Below are 19,980 nucleotides of genomic sequence, written 5' to 3'. Positions count from 1 at the left end.
ATACGTGTGGGGGGGCATTGATGTTTTGGGGTTTCTGCAACAGTTTTTTTTTTTTTTTGGCTTATGTCAGTGAAGAGCTTCGATTTCATCAAATTTCCCAAACTCACCCAGATGACAAACTGGCAACTCTACATTGGCCCTTAAATAAAGTAATTGGTGAAAGTAAATGTTATTATGTTAGAAAATTATTATGTGACAACTATCATAAAGCAATATTTATTTTTTAACACATTTATAATGTCATCAGAATATTTTACTGTGTACCTTTAATGTAAACTTTCAATTTTTGGCAGTTCAGGTGTCAAAAAAGCAGCGTTCATGGACATAATAACATCAATTTATAATTACAACAACGCAACAAAAACAACAAAATGTACATCATTATTACAGATGGTATTTGTTCCTTATTGAATATGGCACATGGTTTGGTTTGACAGCAAAATTACAGCACAGTCATCAATGGCACAGAATTTGCAAACCGATGCTATACAGTGATGCACCAAAGCATCAGGACCATTTCATCTATTTAATAACAATTGTGCATGTCATGATCAGGGATATATCACATATTTGGCTGATGGTGGTTACTCATAGTATTGTTTCTCTGCATGCTTTGTTAGCCCACTTTCATGCTGTTCTTCAATGGTCAGGACTCTCCCAGGATCACTACAGAGCAGGTATTATTTAGGTGGTGGATCATTCTCAGCACTGCAGTGACACTGACATGGTGGTGGTGTGTTAGTGTGTGTTGTGCTGGTATGAGTGGATAAGACACAGCAGTGCTGATGAAGTTTTTAAACACCTCACTGTCACTGCTGGACTGAGAATAGTCCACCAACCAAAAATATATCCAGACAAAAGCGCCCCATAGGCAGCGCCATGTGACCACTGATGGTCTAGAAGATGACCAACTCAAACAGGAGCAATAGATGAGCGATCATCTCTGACTTTACATCTACAAGATGGACCAACTAGGTAGGAGTGTCTAACAGAGTGGACAGTGAGTGGACACGGTATTTAAAAACTCAAGCACCGCTGCTGTGTCTGATCCACTCATACCAGCACAACACACACTAACACACCACCACCATGTCAGTGTCACTGCAGTGCTGAGAATCATCCACCACCTAAATAATACCTACTCTGTGGTGGTCCTGTGGGGGAATTAATTGTAGTCAGTAATTGTAGAACTACAAAGTGCTTCTATATGGTAAGTGGAGCTGATAAAATGTACAGTAAGTGTAGAAACAAGGAGGTGGTTTTAATATTATGGCTGATCAGTGTAGAAGGTCAACTGGTCTGACAAATCCTGTTTTTTTTCCCTTTCAGAATCATGTGGACAGCTGGAACCATCTGGTAAATGAGCTGCTGGTAGTGTCCTGGTACCAGATCATACAGGACTTCTTCAGATGTCTTGTCAAATCTGTGTCTGACAGCATATTAAGCAAGTGGTCCAAATGTTTTGGCTCATCAGTGAATATATGACTTATTAAAATCATTAAAATATTTGAAAAATTTTTTCTGATATTAATTCATCTAAATGCTTCTATATAAATGCTATAAAAATGCTTTAATTCCTGCATGGTTCAATTACTATAGATGTAACAACTAATAATTTAAAGCAGGTATATTCAAGTTTCATTTCAGATCCGGTGTGCTTAAGTAAATAGCCCAAAAAATAAGAATAAAGCACTGTCCAAATCAAAATACAGTACTGACTCGCTTATCTCTGATGGACTGCACTGTAATCAACAAATGAAAAACACAAACAATCCTACCTGGAGATACAAAGCTAATCAGCACCATTTAAGACGAGTGTTACCTAACACTAGTACAGACCTGCACCATTAAAAAGACTTCATCTGATTAAAACCCACCACTTACTAAAAATACCATTTTACAAAACATCTAAGGTTGATGAGAATTTGGGGAAACAAAACTTTGGCACACTGAAGGTGGAATAAAAACACAATGAGATTAAATGAATGGGATGGTGATGGCAGAATGTAAGGAGGTATGAAGTTCCTCTCATAGTCCTTTGTTGAAGTATACTCTCTCCACTCCCGGGTGATCTGAGCGAATCTTCTCCTGTAGCTCAGCTTCCAGACGACTCACGGCCATCGAGCTACACAAGATCAAACACACAGCCATGTCAAGGGCAGCAAAGTTTAGTTTAACTTGTTTACCTTGTTAGATCAGATTTTATAAAAGAATAAATAAATGAATGAATGCTGTCAGATTTTTACACTGGAAAATTGTGGTAAGATTTTAATTTCTTAGTTTTTTTGTTTGTGTAACGCCATGTTTTCATGTGTGAGATATTTACCACAATAAATACGATTTTTACACTAAAAAAATTTGCTAAGATTTTTACTTTGGAAAACAGACAATATTAAAAGTGAGTAATAAAAGCAAACAAAAACAGGATTGACAAAAACAAGGCTTTAATCAACAACCTAAATTTACCTGTAATGTGCTACTATTCTTACCAGTCTTACAGTCATACAAGTACAAATACAGTAGACCCTTGAGTTACGAACCATTTACTATACGAGTATTTTGGGTTACGAGCGATCTTTTTCAACTTAACGTACAAACAAATTTTGGATTACGAACTGAAATTCGAGAAACACGTGACGTCACGAACAAGTTGACTCCGTTCGTCTCTCGCTCTCTTTCTATATATATATATATATATATATATATATATATATATATATATATATACACACAGTGGGGGAAATAAGTATTTGATCCCCTGCTGATTTTGTAAGTTTACCCCCTTACAAAGACTTGAACAGTCTATAATTTTTATGGAAGGTTTATTTTAACAGAGAGAGGCAGAATATCAACAAAAAATCCAGAAAAAAAACATGAAACAGTGAGTGAACATTCGCACAGCGGACAGTGTTTTTCCGGTGTTTTCTTTATATTTTGTAAAATTCAATAATAAAATGTCCCCAAATAAGGTGCCGAGAAAGCGTAGTGGTGATAAAATCAATATATTACTATTTGTTGTAAAATTACTCCTGCCAGTAGGTGTCACTGTGTATCAGACAGAGGGGACAGTGAGTGAGAGAGAAGAAGGAAGTCGCTGAGTAAAGTATTCTTTCTTTTGTGCAATTACACCTACAAAATACAACACTATTGAAATAAAGAAGGAAATAATAGAGAAATATGAGAGTTATTGTTGTTTCTGGTAGATACATTTTATTAAAAAAAGAAAGAAATGTATTATGGTGTATGGTACAGCACACAAACTGTACTGAAATGTGATGTGTTTGTTTATGTACAGTACAGTACTACTGTGTAATGTTGTTTATTATTGTTTATTACAGGAATGTCTATAATTTAAGATTTAAAGGAAAATATACTTGTATTTATAACAAAAAAGAGCATTTAAGACATTAGAAAGGTTAGGTAAGGGGGGGGTTTGGGAGGTCTGGCACGGATTAATTCTATTTATATTATTTCTTATGGGAAAATAGGTTTAACTAACAAACATTTTGACTTAAAAACAGCCCTTCAAAACCAATTAAATTCGTAAGTCAAGGGTCTACTGTACAAACAAAAGATGTCTACTGGCTTGGATTGAGCCAGATCTTCAGCAGATTCAGCATATTTTTTTTTTTACTATTTATTAGGATTTTAATGTCATGTTTTACAGACTTCATGACAGAAACGGTAGTTACTGGTTACACCAGATTCATTAGTTAACAAGTTTAATGTCAAACACAGTCATAGACAATTTAGTGTCTCCTATTCACCTCACTTGCATGTTTTTGGACTGTGGGAGGAAACCGAAGCTCCTGGAGGAAGCCCACACATAGACACAGGGAGAACATGCAAACTCCACACAGAAAGAACCCAGACCGCCCCACCAGGGGATCGAACCCAGGACCTTCTTGCTGTGAGGCAACAGTGCTACCCGCTTAGCCACCGTGCCGCCCGAAAACTGTGGTAAGATTTTTACACTGGACAATTGTGCTAAGATTTTTACACTGGACAATTGTGCTAAGATTTTTACACTGGACAATTGTGCTAAGATTTTTACACTGACAAAATGTGGTAAGATTGTTACACTGGAAAATTGTACAAAGGTTTTTACACTGGACAATTGTGCGAACATTTTTACACTGTAAAACTGTGCAAAGATTTTTACATTGTAAAATTGTGGTAAGATTTTAATTTGTTTGTTTGTGTAATGCTATGTTTTCACGTGTGAGATATTTACCGCAGGAAATAAAGATTTTTTACACAAAAAAAAAAGATATAGTGCTTCATATATGTAAATACAGTAGACCCTTGAGTTACGAATGGTTTACCATACGAACATTTCGGGTTACGAGCAATCTTTTTCAACTTAACGTACGAACAAATTTCAGATTACGAATAGAAATTCGTGAAACACGTGGCGTCACGAACAAGTTGACTCAGAGCATCTCTCTCCATATATATATATATATATATATATACAGTGTATCACAAAAGTGAGTACACCCCTCACATTTCTGCAAATATTTCATTATATCTTTTCATGGGACAACACTATAGACATGAAACTTGGATATAACTTAGAGTAGTCAGTGTACAGCTTGTATAGCAGTGTAGATTTACTGTCTTCTGAAAATAACTCAACACACAGCCATTAATGTCTAAATAGCTGGCAACATAAGTGAGTACACCCCACAGTGAACATGTCCAAATTGTGCCCAAATGTGTCGTTGTCCCTCCCTGGTGTCATGTGTCAAGGTCCCAGGTGTAAATGGGGAGCAGGGCTGTTAAATTTAGTGTTTTGGGTACAATTCTCTCATACTGGCCACTGGATATTCAACATGGCACCTCATGGCAAAGAACTCTCTGAGGATGTGAGAAATAGAATTGTTGCTCTCCACAAAGATGGCCTGGGCTATAAGAAGATTGCTAACACCCTGAAACTGAGCTACAGCATGGTGGCCAAGGTCATACAGCGGTTTTCCAGGACAGGTTCCACTCGGAACAGGCTTCGCCAGGGTCGACCAAAGAAGTTGAGTCCACGTGTTCTGCATCATATCCAGAGGATGGCTTTTAAAAAATAGACACATGAGTGCTGCCAGCATTGCTGCAGAGGTTGAAGACGTGGGAGGTCAGCCTGTCAGTGCTCAGACCATACACCGCACACTGCATCAACTCGGTCTGCATGGTCGTCATCCCAGAAGGAAGCTGACGCACAAGAAAGCCCGCAAACAGTTTGCTGAAGACAAGCAGTCCAAGAACATGGATTACTGGAATGCCCTGTGGTCTGACGAGACCAAGATAAACTTGTTTGGCTCAGATGGTGTCCAGCATGTGTGGCGGCGCCCTGGTGAGAAGTACCAAGACAACTGTATCTTGCCTACAGTCAAGCATGGTGGTGGTAGCATCATGGTCTTGGGCTGCATGAGTGTTGCTGGCACTGGGGAGCTGCAGTTCATTGAGGGAAACATGAATTCCAACATGTACTGTGACATTCTGAAACAGAGCATGATCCCCTCCCTTCGAAAACTGGGCCTTATGGCAGTTTTCCAACAGGATAACGACCCCAAACACAACCTCCAAGATGACAACTGCCTTGCTGAGGAAGCTGAAGGTAAAGGTGATGGACTAAACCCAATTGAGCACCTGTGGCGCATCCTCAAGTGGAAGGTGGAGGAGTTCAAGGTGTCTAACATCCACCAGCTCCGTGATGTCATCATGGAGGAGTGGAAGAGGATTCCAGTAGCAACCTGTGCAGCTCTGGTGAATTCCATGCCCAGGAGGGTTAAGGCAGTGCTGGATAATAATGGTGGTCACACAAAATATTGACACTTTGGGCACAATTTGGACATGTTCACTGTGGGGTGTACTTACTTATGTTGCCAGCTATTTAGACATTAATGGCTGTGTGTTGAGTTATTTTCAGAAGACAGTAAATCTACACTGCTATACAAGTTGTACACTGACTACTCTAAGTTATATCCAAGTTTCATGTCTATAGTGTTGTCCCATGAAAAGATATAATGAAATATTTGCAGAAATGTGAGGGGTGTACTCACTTTTGTGATACACTGTATATATATATATACATACATACAGTGAGTGACAGTGTTTTTCCGGTGTTTTCTTTATATTTTGTAAAATTCAATATTAATATAAATTCAATATAAATATAATTATATTCTATAATTTAAGATTTAATGGAAAATATACTTGTATTTATAACAAAAAAGACCATTTAAGACATTAGAAAGGTTAGGTAAGGGGGTGGTATGGAAGGTCTGGCACGGATTAATTGTATTTACATTATTTCTTATGGGAAACAATTATAAATTGTAATTGTAATGACAAAAAGATTTATTAATTTCATGATTTATTTAGTACTTTGTATTATAATACCATCATAAATTACTACTAGTAAGTACTTTAGTTTATACGAATAAAAAGTAGAGATTCTAAGCTTAAAAATGCACATTATGTGTCTGATCTGTTTTCCTACAGATAAGTAGAAACATTTTACATTTAAATTTTCAGCATTTAGCAGACGCTTTTATCCAAAGCGACTTACACAATGAGCGGAACACGATGAGCAATTGAGGGTTAAGGGCCTTGCTCAGGGACCCAACAGTAGCAACTCAGTGGTGGCGGGGCTTGAACCGGCAACCTTCTGCTTACTAGTCCAGTACCTCCAGTACCTGCTTACTAGTCCAGAGCTATCACTGGCCGTTTTTTGAACTATGGCTTTGTGGATGCCCTTAATATGCACTCGATTTTAATGGACATTATGGGTTGCTCTTACTATTTGATTGTTATTGGAAGTGAATATAAAAATAAATGCTTTTTGTCTTTCCAGTTACATTGTAAAGTATAAAAACAACTTGTTTTTACCTCTTCTGTGGGAACAGCGCACAGCACAACGGAGTAGCAAAGACCAAACTAAACAGAAAAGAAATAAAGTCATAAATGGCTTGTACGGAGACAGTTAACGACTGACAAAAGCTGGTTAGAACCACCACCAAATCGTAAACGTAAATCGTACGTACCAAAATCCCACCAGGCCGACCTGAATAGGTGCGCTCATCCATGGGAATCTCTGTAACAGAAAATCATCATCAATGCTCTGTAAGGTTCTAGTAATAGGTCATGTAGGCACTAGTAATAACATGGAGGTATACACCAACCAGGCATAACATTATGACCACTGACAGGTGAAGTGAATAACACTGATTAACTCTTCATCACGGCACCTGTTAGTTGGTGGGATATATTAGACAGCAAGTGAACATTTTATCCTCAAAGTTGATGTGTTAGATCAGTGTTTCTCAACCTTTTTTCAGTCACGGCACCCTTTAAAAGTATGCAAAATCTCAAGTCACCCCAGTCTAAAATGTATTAAAAAACTTACTTACTCTGCATCCCTCGGACTGCTAACACACGCACACACACCATAAGGTGTCATTTAGGGAGGGAGGGGTAAACGTGACTTACTTTTAATGGGAAACCTGAGCCTGGGATGATGCACACAGTCGCCCTATTCTGGCAGGGATGGATGAGAGGCAGACACGGAGCCCCTGGTCCAGAGCCCTCAGTCGCTCCCTGTACTTGTTCTTGATGTAAGTTAGACTCGAAAAGCTCAGTTCGAGCCATGAACGAATCAGATTTAACATAATTAAACGAGTTTATAGTTTATTTCTCAATTATTTGTCATTATACTAAGAGCACTGCTTCTTTTTTGCATGTTCTCTCTGTAGCTCGGTTACGGCTCTCTCAACTCAAACTCAAAAGATGCTTTATTGGCATGACAAATAAGGACATTCGTATTACCAAAGCAAGTTAGAGAGAAATAATAAAAATAACAATGAGAAAGAACAAATATATACAAAACAGTTACATGTGCAAAAATATATAAAATAGAATAAAATATTAATAAAAACAGTGCAAAATAATAACAATAAAAATTATAATATTTACAGTAATGAGGTAGTAATAACAATCAGTTTGAGTGTGTGTGTGTCTCTCCGTGTGTGTGTGTCTCGCTTTCTCTGTGTGTGTGTGTGTGTGTATAATTTTTATTGTTATTATTTTGCACTGTTTTTATTAATATTTTATTTTATATTTTTTTGCACATGTAACTGTTTTGTATATATTTGTTCTTTCTTATTGTTATTTTTATTATTTCTCTGTAACTTGCTTTGGCAATACGAATGTCCTTATTTGTCTTGCCAATAAAGCTTCTTTTAAGTTTGAGTTGAGTGTCTCTCTCTCGCAGAGCGTGTGTGTGTGTGTGTGTGTGTGTGTGTGTGTGTGTGTGTGTGTGTGTCGCTCGCTCTCTGCTCTCCGTTTTCGGATTTAAATTTCGACAATAAACAGCTCTCATTATGACTGATTAATTCCCTCTACTGATGGAAGCGGACTGGGTGGATTACAGCCGAACTGCGCAGAAATAAACATATACAGGTCCTTCTCAAAAAATTAGCATATTGTGATAAAGTTCATTATTTTCCATAATGTAATGATAAAAATTAAACTTTCATATATTTTAGATTCATTGCACACCAACTGAAATATTTCAGGTCTTTTATTGTTTTAATACTGATGATTTTGGCATACAGCTCATGAAAACCCAAAATTCCTATCTCAAAAAATTAGCATATTTCATCCGACCAATAAAAGAAAAGTGTTTTTAATACAAAAAAAGTCAACCTTCAAATAATTATGTTCAGTTATGCACTCAATACTTGGTCGGGAATCCTTTTGCAGAAATGACTGCTTCAATGCGGCGTGGCATGGAGGCAATCAGCCTGTGGCACTGCTGAGGTGTTATGGAGGCCCAGGATGCTTCGATAGCGGCCTTAAGCTCATCCAGAGTGTTGGGTCTTGTGTCTCTCAACTTTCTCTTCACAATATCCCACAGATTCTCTATGGGGTTCAGGTCAGGAGAGTTGGCAGGCCAATTGAGCACAGTAATACCATGGTCAGTAAACCATTCACCAGTGGTTTTGGCACTGTGAGCAGGTGCCAGGTCGTGCTGAAAAATGAAATCTTCATCTCCATAAAGCTTTTCAGCAGATGGAAGCATGAAGTGCTCCAAAATCTCCTGATAGCTAGCTGCATTGACCCTGCCCTTGATAAAACACAGTGGACCAACACCAGCAGCTGACATGGCACCCCAGACCATCACTGACTGTGGGTACTTGACACTGGACTTCAGGCATTTTGGCATTTCCTTCTCCCCAGTCTTCCTCCAGACTCTGGCACCTTGATTTCCGAATGACATGCAAAATTTGCTTTAATCCGAAAACAGTACTTTGGACCACTGAGCAACAGTCCAGTGCTGCTGTTTCTGGTTCAAAAGTGGCTTGACCTGGGGAATGCGGCACCTGTAGCCCATTTCCTGCACACGCCTGTGCACGGTAGCTCTGGATGTTTCTACTCCAGACTCAGTCCACTGCTTCCGCAGGTCCCCCAAGGTCTGGAATTGGCCCTTCTCCACAATCTTCCTCAGGGTCCGGTCACCTCTTCTCGTTGTGCAGCGTTTTCTGCCACACTTTTTCCTTCCCACAGACTTCCCACTGAGGTGCCTTGATACAGCACTTTGGGAACAGCCTATTCGTTCAGAAATGTCTTTCTGTGTCTTACCCTCTTGCTTGAGGGTGTCAATGATGGCCTTCTGGACAGCAGTCAGGTCGGCAGTCTTACCCATGATTGCAGTTTTGAGTAATGAACCAGGCTGGGAGTTTTTAAAAGCCTCAGGAATCTTTTGCAGGTGTTTAGAGTTAATTCGTTGATTCAGATGATTAGGTTAATAGCTCGTTTAGAGAACCTTTTCATGATATGCTAATTTTTTGAGATAGGAATTTTGGGTTTTCATGAGCTGTATGCCAAAATCATCAGTATTAAAACAATAAAAGACCTGAAATATTTCAGTTGGTGTGCAATGAATCTAAAATATATGAAAGTTAAATTTTTATCATTACATTATGGAAAATAATGAACTTTATCACAATATGCTAATTTTTTGAGAAGGACCTGTATGTAGCGGCTCCCAGAGGCGCGACTCTGTTCCTTTTGTTCATTTTAAAGAGCCGTTCAATAGAATCGGATCGTTCGCGAACAACTCATCACTATCAGAATATTTTTGACGGCACCCCTGATGAAGCCAGACGCCGCGGCACCCCGGTTGAGAAAGGCTGTGTTAGATGCAGGAAAAATTTCAGTGAGTTTGACTAGTGATGGCTAGACGACTGGGTCAGAGCATCTCCAAAACTGCAGCTCTTGTGGGGTGTTCCCGATCTGCAGTGGTCAGTATCTATCAAAAGTGGTTATTGGTACTGTTAAACACATCAGTGCTGGAAGGAAAAGAGTGCTCCAACCAAAAATATAAAGCCAACAGCATCTTTTGATCAAAAATTGTCCACAAACAAATGACTACAAGATTAACACACACTATTGGTGAAAAAAGAAAATAGCTCTAATCCATGACAACACCTACGACCAGTGCTAACAGACTGTGTTCCAGTCATTTTAAACAGTGTTTATAAATCACAACAACACTGCTGCACCTGTTTAACATGATAATGACTTGATATTTTGTATTGTTCTGAGATAGATTTATTCTTGATAAATGATTGAATAGTCTAATGTCAGCTGTTAGGAAAGACTTCCAGTAGCGTTCAGTCCTGCATCTTAGTGGAATCAGCCTATGACTAAAGGTCCTTATTTTAGTGTTGTGAGCATTGTTCAGACCCAATTAAGGAGCTTGAGTTTATTTATTCTGCTTCTGTCTGCTGTGCGAGCACCATTCCAAAGAAAAGAGCACTGGCCACTGAAATGAGTTTGTGTCACTGCAGTGAGGAGAATGGCCAACCAAAGATCATTTTAATGCCACGTCCTATGCCACTATTAATCATTAATAATGAATTATTGTTTAGTTGGTTTGATCTTTCTAGTAAAGGTCTATTAAGGGCAGTGGTAGGTCAGCGGTTAAGGTAATGGACTAGTAATCAGAAGATTGCCAGTTCAAGTCTCACTACAGCCAAGTTGCTACTGTTGGGCTCCTAAGCAAAAGCCCTAAACTCTCAATTGCTCAAATTGTATTCAGTCAGAATTGTAAGTCACTTTGGATAAAAGCGTCTGTTAAATGCTGCAAATGTAAATGCCTATTGAATCTTATTTTAATTGAATGAGGATCCCAATGAGGATGGAGGTCTCTGTTGAGTCTGGTTCTCTTGAAGCCAGTGGCAGCTGGGTTAAGCGGTAATAAATTACAACAGCCCACTACCGCTTGGGGTTTAGGGTTCAACTTCCCAGTGGTGCTATAGGCTGAATGGGCATCTGCATACATACCGGATCTGGCGGGGTGGGAGTGATGCCCTGTATTGGATTGGCATTCTATCCGGGGTGTGTTACTGCATTAGGCCCAGTAATTCCATATAAAACAGACCCACCACAAAGTGCACTTTTGGGGGTTGCCAAGATGATTTGCCAAGTGCGTGACCAGATTAATTCACAACACACAATGTTTTCCGATGCACTACTACCTTTGATCCAATATAAACACTGGTATGCTAATACAAATAATATATAATGTAAATGCCATACCTTCAGGAATGCCTTCTTTTCCAGAGAGTTCATTAAAAATGGTGGAATAGCTAAAATAACACACAAAAAAAGAGTCAGTTAATACAGTTAATACAGCGTAAACACACACACATCACATATGGACTAGTTCAACAGGCCCCATTGTTTTAATAAATCTCACACACCTGACTAAATCGAACAGTGTTATGCATTAATTTTTATTCATTCAATAATCTTCATAATCCTATTTTTTCCTGGCTAGGGTCACAATGGATTAACAGTCAATTTTAAGTAGCACACTAACCTGATAATTAACAGAAAGGGGCAATTCAGAGTGACATTTCATATTTGTTGAAATTTGTTTTCTAATTTAATACACTTCCCCTGGAACCTTCCAGTAAATGCTGGTGTTTGCAAACAGACTGTAGTCAACAAGAATGTAAATCAGAAAGGAAAATGACATTCATCTGACATTTTATATAATGTTTCTTATCTTCATCCTTTCATTTTTCTATATCTTAATTTGTTATTATTGTGGCACTGATAATACTGTTCCTGCTGTTCCATGCAAACACAATGAACAAATACTGCGTAACAGAGAGTTCTACCTCAGATAACTACATACCAAACTTTACACAGACACTAAACATTATTTAAAACAAATATACAGTATATGTATGTACAGTATAACATTATGACCACTGACAGGTGAAGTGAATAACACTGATTATCTTCATCACGGCACCTGTTAGTGGGTGGGATATATTAGGCACCAAGTGAACATTTTATCCTCAAAGTTGATGTTAGAAGCAGGAAAAATGGGCAAGTGTGAGGATTTGAGTGAGTTTGACAAGGGCCAAATTGTGATGGCTAGACGACTGGGTCAGAGCATCTCCAAAACTGCAGCTCTTGTGGGGTGTTCCCGGTCTGCAGTGGTCAGTATCTATCAAAAGTGGTCCAAGGAAAAAACAGTGGTAAACCGGCGACAGGGTCATGGGCGGCCAAGGCTCATTGATGCACGTGGGGAGCGAAGGACTGTGTGGTCCGATCCAACAGACGAGCTACTGTAGCTCAAACTGCTGAAGAAGTTAATGCTGGTTCTGATAGAAAGGTGTCAGAATACACAGTGCAACACAGTTTGTTGCGTATGAGGCTGCATAGCTGCAGACCAGTCAGGCTACAGGAGTTAAAAAAATCTGCTGCTGCCACAGCACACTGTTAGGGGTCTAGTGGAGTCCATGCCTTAACGGGTCAGGGCTGTTTGGCAGCAAAAGGGGGACCAACACAATATTAGAAAGGTTGTCATAATGTTATGCCTGATCGGTCTATCTAATCTAATCTATCTATCTATCTATCTATCTATCTATCTATCTATCTATCTATCTATCTATCTATCTATCTATCTATCTATCTATCTATCTATCTACCTACCTACCTACCTACCTACCTACCTACCTAATCTAATCTAATCTAATCTAAAGATGGATGGATGGATGGATGGATGGATGGATGGATGGATGGATGGATGGATGGATAGATAGATAGATAGATAGATAGATAGATAGATAGATAGATAGATAGATAGATAGATAGATAGATAGATAGATTAGATAGATGTTACAAAAAATCTCATTAAAAAATGAGACACACCCATTCCAGGTGAGGCCATGAGGATCCTGGAGATCACCACTTGTGAGATCGCTTGTTGAGCAGCTTTTGTAGATTCTCCTAACCGATTTCCATTCTCGTCTGTTACTGGAATACCATGTTTCAGCTCTCTGTGAGAGAAATACAGTCACATATTTTAAATTCTTAAGCTTCACTTCTCTTTCCTTTCACACCCAGGAGAATCTGAAAATCAGACATTAGATTTAACTTGTGCACAGATTGTTAAGATACTGATGACATTTTAAATATCCTTTTAAATAGATTGACCCTGAAAAGAGGAACAATTATTTATAATGTCAGGCGATTGGGTTTGTACCTTTGTCTCATCAGTGGAATGTTGATACAGTTAGCAGCAGCGACAGCAGCAAATGGTACAAAACGTCCTATGAGTGGGGAGACATGCTAGAAAAAACACAGAAATCTAAGTTAAACATCAGTCGAAGTAAAACTTTGCATATACCTCTAAGGGACATGAATGTCATGGCAGTCTTATGACTTTACTGACTTCTGCAAACAAATCTGACAGGTAAAAATATACATTTGCACATGTATAGAAGCCGACTGCTTCTTTTCACCTGCGCGAGGTGAGTTTATATGTGGATCAGACTTGCACATGGATCGAATTATCCCTCCTCTCTGTGCAGGCGCCATCAATCAGCCAGCAGCGGACGTAAATGTATTAGTTATGAGGTCCCCTCCGACACCCTCCCTGCAAAAGAGCCAATCATTGTTCGTGTAGGTGCCCAGCCTGCCGGTAACAGGTTCGAGATGCCTCCAAAAGATGTTTTTGACCCACAAGACAAGTTTATAGAATCAGATGCATTATATGTTACAAACATTCTTTCCTGATTTATCTCATCATAAACAATTTATGATTACATGACAGCAAAGGCTGGCTCTACTCCACACTAGCTACTTCATTTTAATATATAGTTTCTGATATACACCAATCAGGCATAACATTATGACCACCTTCCTAATATTGTGTTGGTCCCCCTTTTGCTGCCAAAACAGCCACTGCAACTGTGATGCACTCTGTATATGTACACCTTTCTATCAGAACCAGCATTAACTTCTTCAGCAATTTGAGCTACAGTAGCTCGTCTGTTGGATCCCCATCCTTCGCTCCCAGCCTTCGCTCCCCATGTGCATCCATGACCCTGTCGCTGGTTTACCACTGTTCCTTCCTTGGACCACTTTTGATAGATACTGACCACTGCTGACCGGGAACACCCCACAAGAGCTGCAGTTTTGGAGATGCTCTGACCCAGTCATCTAGCCATCACAATTTGGCCCTTGTCAAACTCGCTCAAATCCTTACGCCTGTCCATTTTTCCTGCTTCTAACATCAACTTTGAGGATAAAATGTTCACTTGCTGCCTAATATATCCCACCCACTAACAGGTGCCGCGATGAGATAATCAGTGTTAATGTTACTTTCCATCATCTGTATCTCCATTGCAGCTGCTAAAGTACACCAGAATGTTAAGTTTGTGGACACATGACCATGAACTAGTTAGAAATGGGCAGTAATATGCCCTGCTTACTTATTGCTCCTCTGGGGGACCTTTTTACAGTATTTTGGCGAGTTCCTATTGAAATTTTTGCCCATTCAGTCAAAAGAAGATCAGGCAAAGTAGTTGGACTTGGCTTGCAACCAACATTTTAATTTATTCTGACGTTGTTCATTGTGGTTCAGGTATAGGAGTTTAGTAAAAAAAAAAAAAAAAAACTATACCTTTGCTAGTGCGTTGAGTCCTAACGCCGTGGCCACTGCTCCCGTCGTGGCCGATACATATGCCGTACCAAGCTGACTGAACACAAGCAATCAGGAGTCACTACTAATGCAGCATGATATCTAAAAATTCTCCACACTGTATCAGAAGGATTTAATTACATATGTGCTTACTTGACTGTAATCGGGGCATCCCCGCTCCGGTTGGTGTAGTTCACTATTGCATTGAAGGACTGATTAATCCACTGCCAGAACAGCACTGCTGGGGTGGATCTGATGGTGACAAAAAAAATACATAACATCATTAAAAAGATTGTTAAGAACGAGTGCACATTACAGTGGCACTACTGAATAATAGACATTTCTCAAAACAAGACTGCTAATAATTCAGGACATTCAACATCTATGTCTACTGTAACCAATATAGGCACATGGGTTTGGGAGTGCTTTGAAAAACCTTTGGCACTTAACGCAGTCCGCCACTGCATCAAGAAGTACAATCTAAAACTCTATTATGCAAATACACATTCGACCAGCTAATATCCAGAGTAACTGCAGTGTGCAGCACAGACAGCAGCTAGACAGGCTGGGAGTGACTCACTAAGGTCCTGGTAGGTTGTCACAGATATCTGGAGCCATGCTGACTACAGTGCATCCCAGAGCGAACATGATGATGGAAGTGAGTTCAAGTCTGGTGAATTACGGGGCCAGGGTAGAACTTGGAAGTCTTGCTCATGCTCTTCCAACCAATGTTGGACATTCTAGCCATGTGACATGTCGCATTGTCTTGCTGGAAGATCCCATCCGCTCCAGGAAGACAATTTTACCCATGGTACTTGTACACTCAGCCTATCACACACCTTATATACCCACCAAACCAGCTCATGAAACGTGACTTCCTTTGTGAGCTATGCGCTGCCACCGTCGAAGGTGGGAAGAGGTCATAATAATGTGACATTGGGTGTGTTCGAAAAGCTAGTGTGCTGTCTACATAGGCAGCATTTTACGTCATCCTGTGCGCACTCCCGAGAATGAGGGTGTTCGAAATCCTAGATGCCTTAAAATCCTCACTACTGAGGTATCTTATTATTTCAATGTTATTTTGGCTCAAGAACGAGTGAGAATCCGACGCTGCCTTAGTGACCAAGGCAATCCCAGAATTCATTGCGGGTCGGGTGCTCTTCTCTCACAGAAAAATAAACATGGCTGACGGGGCAGAGAAACGAATGGAGTTATTTTCAAACGTAAATAAAATATTACTGATTTTTAACTTGTATAAACTTGTACCGAGTGTTTTTATTTGCAAGGTCGAGCTTGTCAGGAAATGTAACCGTTATCGGTACATGAAGGGAGATGTTATATTGATGTTAGCGTGCTGTGCTACCTCAATCCATTGGTTTTAATGGCAATGCTAAACGCGAAACCCGAAACCCGATGGAAGCGCTGTCTAAGTAGCGTGTTCGAATAACCTGACTTATAAGTCATTGACTTATTAGAATCCTCTCTACTGAGGCAGCTGCCTATGTAGACAGTAAGACAGCAAGGCAGCTCCCTAGGTTTTCGAACACACCCACAGAGTGTGTGTGCTTGACTGGCCTGCCTGTAGTAAATAATTGCCTCCTATTGAAAATGCCTGGCACCTCATGAAGAGGAGAGTCCACTGTGACTAAGAATCAGGCCAAAGTTCCACTTGCAACAATTCATATCCACAGTTCCCAAAGGATTAAGATTATATGAAACTTCTGCGTGAGCTTGTGTCTGTGTAGCAACATGGAGAGTAAAGCTTCTCTCCCTCATAAATATGCAAATAGGGAAGGATCATGCAAACTGTGTGAAGTCTGGGCAAAAGGGCAAAGATACTGGAAGTTCATCCCACTGCTCACTCTATTCACTAATTTAAGTCCCAAGTTTTGCAGTCAGCTTAATTCGTGATTATTTCAGTTATTTTCCTACCTTTTGATTAGCTACAGTCTTAATAAATTGAATGAGTCAATGCAGCTGAGTTACAAGCACATACAGCGGTCTCTGAAACCTACCCTGTTGTGAATGTAGTGTAGTGTAGTGACTGTTAACTGAATGGTCGATTCCTTGACCCTGCTCACCTGTAGAAAGTCATCATGCAGCCAGTGATGGTCATGTTCATGGGAACCTGAGCGGACATGCGGCCAATCACCAGCATTTTCTCGCCTGTATCCGGATGGAAGGCAGAGTCGAAGATGTATTTGGCCCTCCACAGCTCATCTTCCGTCAGACCCGGTGCCACCACCCCTTGTCTAAAAAAATGAAACGCGTGGAAACAGAGAAAAATGGAAAATATACATATGACTGTGTATTAGCAAGAATCTTTATTAACCTATTTGGACTGTAGACTCTGAATGAACTGTTTATATGCGAACTTAATAGTAATTGTATAAAGCTGTATTTACTATGGTGGCTAAGGCTAGCTCAGAATCCTGGCGACCACATGGATGATTTTTTTTCCAGACTATCCTGTCTTTTGTTTGGGTCTTCGGGCTTTTTAATGGCGCGTTCATTGTTTCTATAATTGTGTGTTTTGAATAGATTTTTAAAAGCATTATTCACTTTATTTCATTGGATGCATCTCTCATACAGGTCGGCTTCTGTTAGTTTACTTTTGTAATGGGGGGGATGGTGTCTCGTCACTGAGGCGCCAGGAGTAGTCCCGCACCAGCAAATTATTTTAAAAGCATTTTCCCTTAATTTTTTCTCCCAATCTAGTCATATCCAGTAACGCAATCATATTTCTACTGCTGCAGATCTCCACTCGTGACTTAGAAGGACAGTGACTAATGCACGCCCCCTCCGACACATGTGCAGTAAGCGACCACTTGTTTTTACGTGCGCCAAGCAGGTTTATATAAAGATCTGTATTGTGCATGGAGGGTGACACACCAGTCTCCATTATGCCTGTCTTTGTGCAGGCACAATCAATCAGCCAGCAGAGGTTGTAATTGCAGCTGTTATTAGGAATCCCTCCAGCCCTACCTCTCTCAGACAAGCCAGTTATTGTCCATATGGGTGCAAGGTTTTTATTTTATTAGAATCTTAATGTCATGTTTTACACACTTTGGTTACATTCATGACAGGACAGGTAGTTACTGGTTCATCAGTTCAACTTTAATGTCAAACAGTCATGGACAATTTTGTATCTCTAATTCAACTTACTTGCACGTCTTTGGACTCTGGGAGGAAACCGGAGCTCCTGGAGGAAACCCAGCAGACATGGGAAGAACATGCAAACTCAACACAGAAAGAACCCAGACCGCTCCACCTGGGAATCGAACCCAGGACCTTCATACTGTGAGGCGACAGTGCTACCCACTGAGCCACAGTGCCACCCCCCTGAAGCGAACTAATGCTCACCAAGGCACAGATGACTGTGTCACAAGGAACTGACATCCCCCATCTCCCAGACATACAGTGGTGCTTGAATGTTTAATAATAATAAATAATAAATGACCAAGTATAATATTTTTGTCTCATTTGTTTAACTGGGTTCTCTTTATCTACTTTTAGATTCTGATAATGCATATTTATGCAGAAATATAGAAAATTCTAAAGGGTTCACAAACTTTTAAGCACCACTGTATTTGGCAAAGCAGAATGGCATGATACCAATATCACTGGCAGGTGGATACAACTGTTACAACTTTATCACTAATGAGGTCAAAACTTCAATCTTTTTTCCCTCTTAATAGATGGCAAACACCTGAACCAAACTGATGTTTGTTCCTTCAGGTGGAAGAGGAGTTAAGGATCATTGAGCGAGCATGCAGTACCTGTAGTCCAGAATGATCCGCTGCGCTCTCTCCAGCTGCTCATTGGACAGCAGGATGTTGCGTGGATCTGTGACGGTGAAGAAATGTTTTGCACGGCCCACGAAGGTTCCCTGGTCCCAGCGAGGCTCCTTGACGTTTATGGAGGTTGAGAGCTCGGCTGCCATGCTGCCTGTGAGAAAGAAACGAGTGAGAGAAGCCTGGTCGTAATCTCTTATTTTAGGGTGGAATAGCAAGTTAAACTCGTTTCTTGGTTAAAAAGACTTGGGGTCATAACAGAGCATGCATGACAGAGACTAGCATAAAATAAATGCTGTCTAGGGCACAGACACCTTCCTCTATGCTTACCAAATAGATCCTAACTGTGGAGGAACAATCATTAAGGCTCATTGTTGGACTTTGTGGTAACCCCATTGATTTATTGTTGAATTGTTTCTGCCCTACCACAAAGCATGTTCCATCATTTGCATGTGTGATTTGCCTGGGACGTTCATACATTAGGAGACTACAGACCTACAAATGCAAACCCCAAAGTGTTATCTTCATTTTTCTTTTAATAAGTAGAATAAAATACTTCCAGTATTTTCATTAACCACCTTCATTGTATTTTGTGAATAAAAACAAATTAATAATTTGATGCCTAAACCACACTTTAAAAAGTTAAGGGACAGAGGCATGCTTACCACTGTTACATCACCTTTCCTACTTTGTAATCATTTGGCAACTATGGATACTAGGGATGTTAATAATAAACTAATTCATCAATAAATGACAAGAAAGTCATTGTTCTGAAGTGCTCCCGAGCCCATGTGTGTATATTTATCACAGTAACATGACAGTTTCTTATGCAATGCCGTCTCAGGGCTCGGAGGTCATATACAATCAGCAGTGTATTCTGGCCTTGCCATACACAGACTACAATTTCTTGAGATTCCCTGTATGGTTTCATATTATTATGTATGATAGATGGACAGTTTCTAACAAAGTGTGGTCATGTGGTGAGCCACGATCCATCTTTGCTGGCAGAGCCTTTGGTGGATCCTCCTTTAATAACCAATCATGATTCCCTTACCTGTTACCAACTCATCTGATTATTGTGTGAAGTTTCAAAATACTGTAACTTAAATATTCTATAAGCATTTGACTCGTATTTTGCCCTGTTTGCCCCCTCTTTTTAAATGTGATCAAATGTAACATTTATTTATA

At 39.8% G+C, this 19,980-nt stretch overlaps 1 protein-coding gene across 1 annotated transcript; it reads right to left on the bottom strand.

Annotated features, from left to right (window-relative positions):
- Nucleotides 1–319: 319 nt before the first annotated feature.
- On the bottom strand, nt 320–18,941 carry sfxn1 (sideroflexin 1). Its single transcript, XM_063000480.1, has 10 exons — nt 18,778–18,941; nt 17,080–17,250; nt 15,152–15,250; nt 14,981–15,056; nt 13,559–13,644; nt 13,225–13,352; nt 11,596–11,645; nt 7,038–7,087; nt 6,883–6,930; nt 320–2,125 (listed from the first exon to the last, which is right to left on the bottom strand). Exons 1-10 carry the CDS (start codon nt 18,939–18,941, stop codon nt 2,029–2,031), a joined length of 969 nt encoding a protein of 322 aa, XP_062856550.1. The 3' UTR covers nt 320–2,028.
- Between the last annotated feature and the right edge of the window lie 1,039 nt (nt 18,942–19,980).

Source organism: Trichomycterus rosablanca, chromosome 1, assembly GCF_030014385.1.
Source record: "Trichomycterus rosablanca isolate fTriRos1 chromosome 1, fTriRos1.hap1, whole genome shotgun sequence".
Lineage (NCBI taxonomy): Eukaryota > Metazoa > Chordata > Actinopteri > Siluriformes > Trichomycteridae > Trichomycterus > Trichomycterus rosablanca.
This window is presented reverse-complemented; position numbering and strand designations above follow the sequence as displayed.

Excerpts from the sequence above, each read along its gene's own strand:
- sfxn1 (XM_063000480.1), bottom strand. The coding sequence starts at position 18,941 with ATGGCAGCCGAGCTCTCAACCTCCATAAACGTCAAGGAGCCTCGCTGG. Across the intron at positions 15,057-15,151 it reads GATGCCCCGATTACAGTCAA|TCAGCTTGGTACGGCATATG; the intron begins GTAAGCACATAT and ends GCTTGTGTTCAG. Across the intron at positions 6,931-7,037 it reads GTCGGCCTGGTGGGATTTTG|TTTGGTCTTTGCTACTCCGT; the intron begins GTACGTACGATT and ends TTTTCTGTTTAG.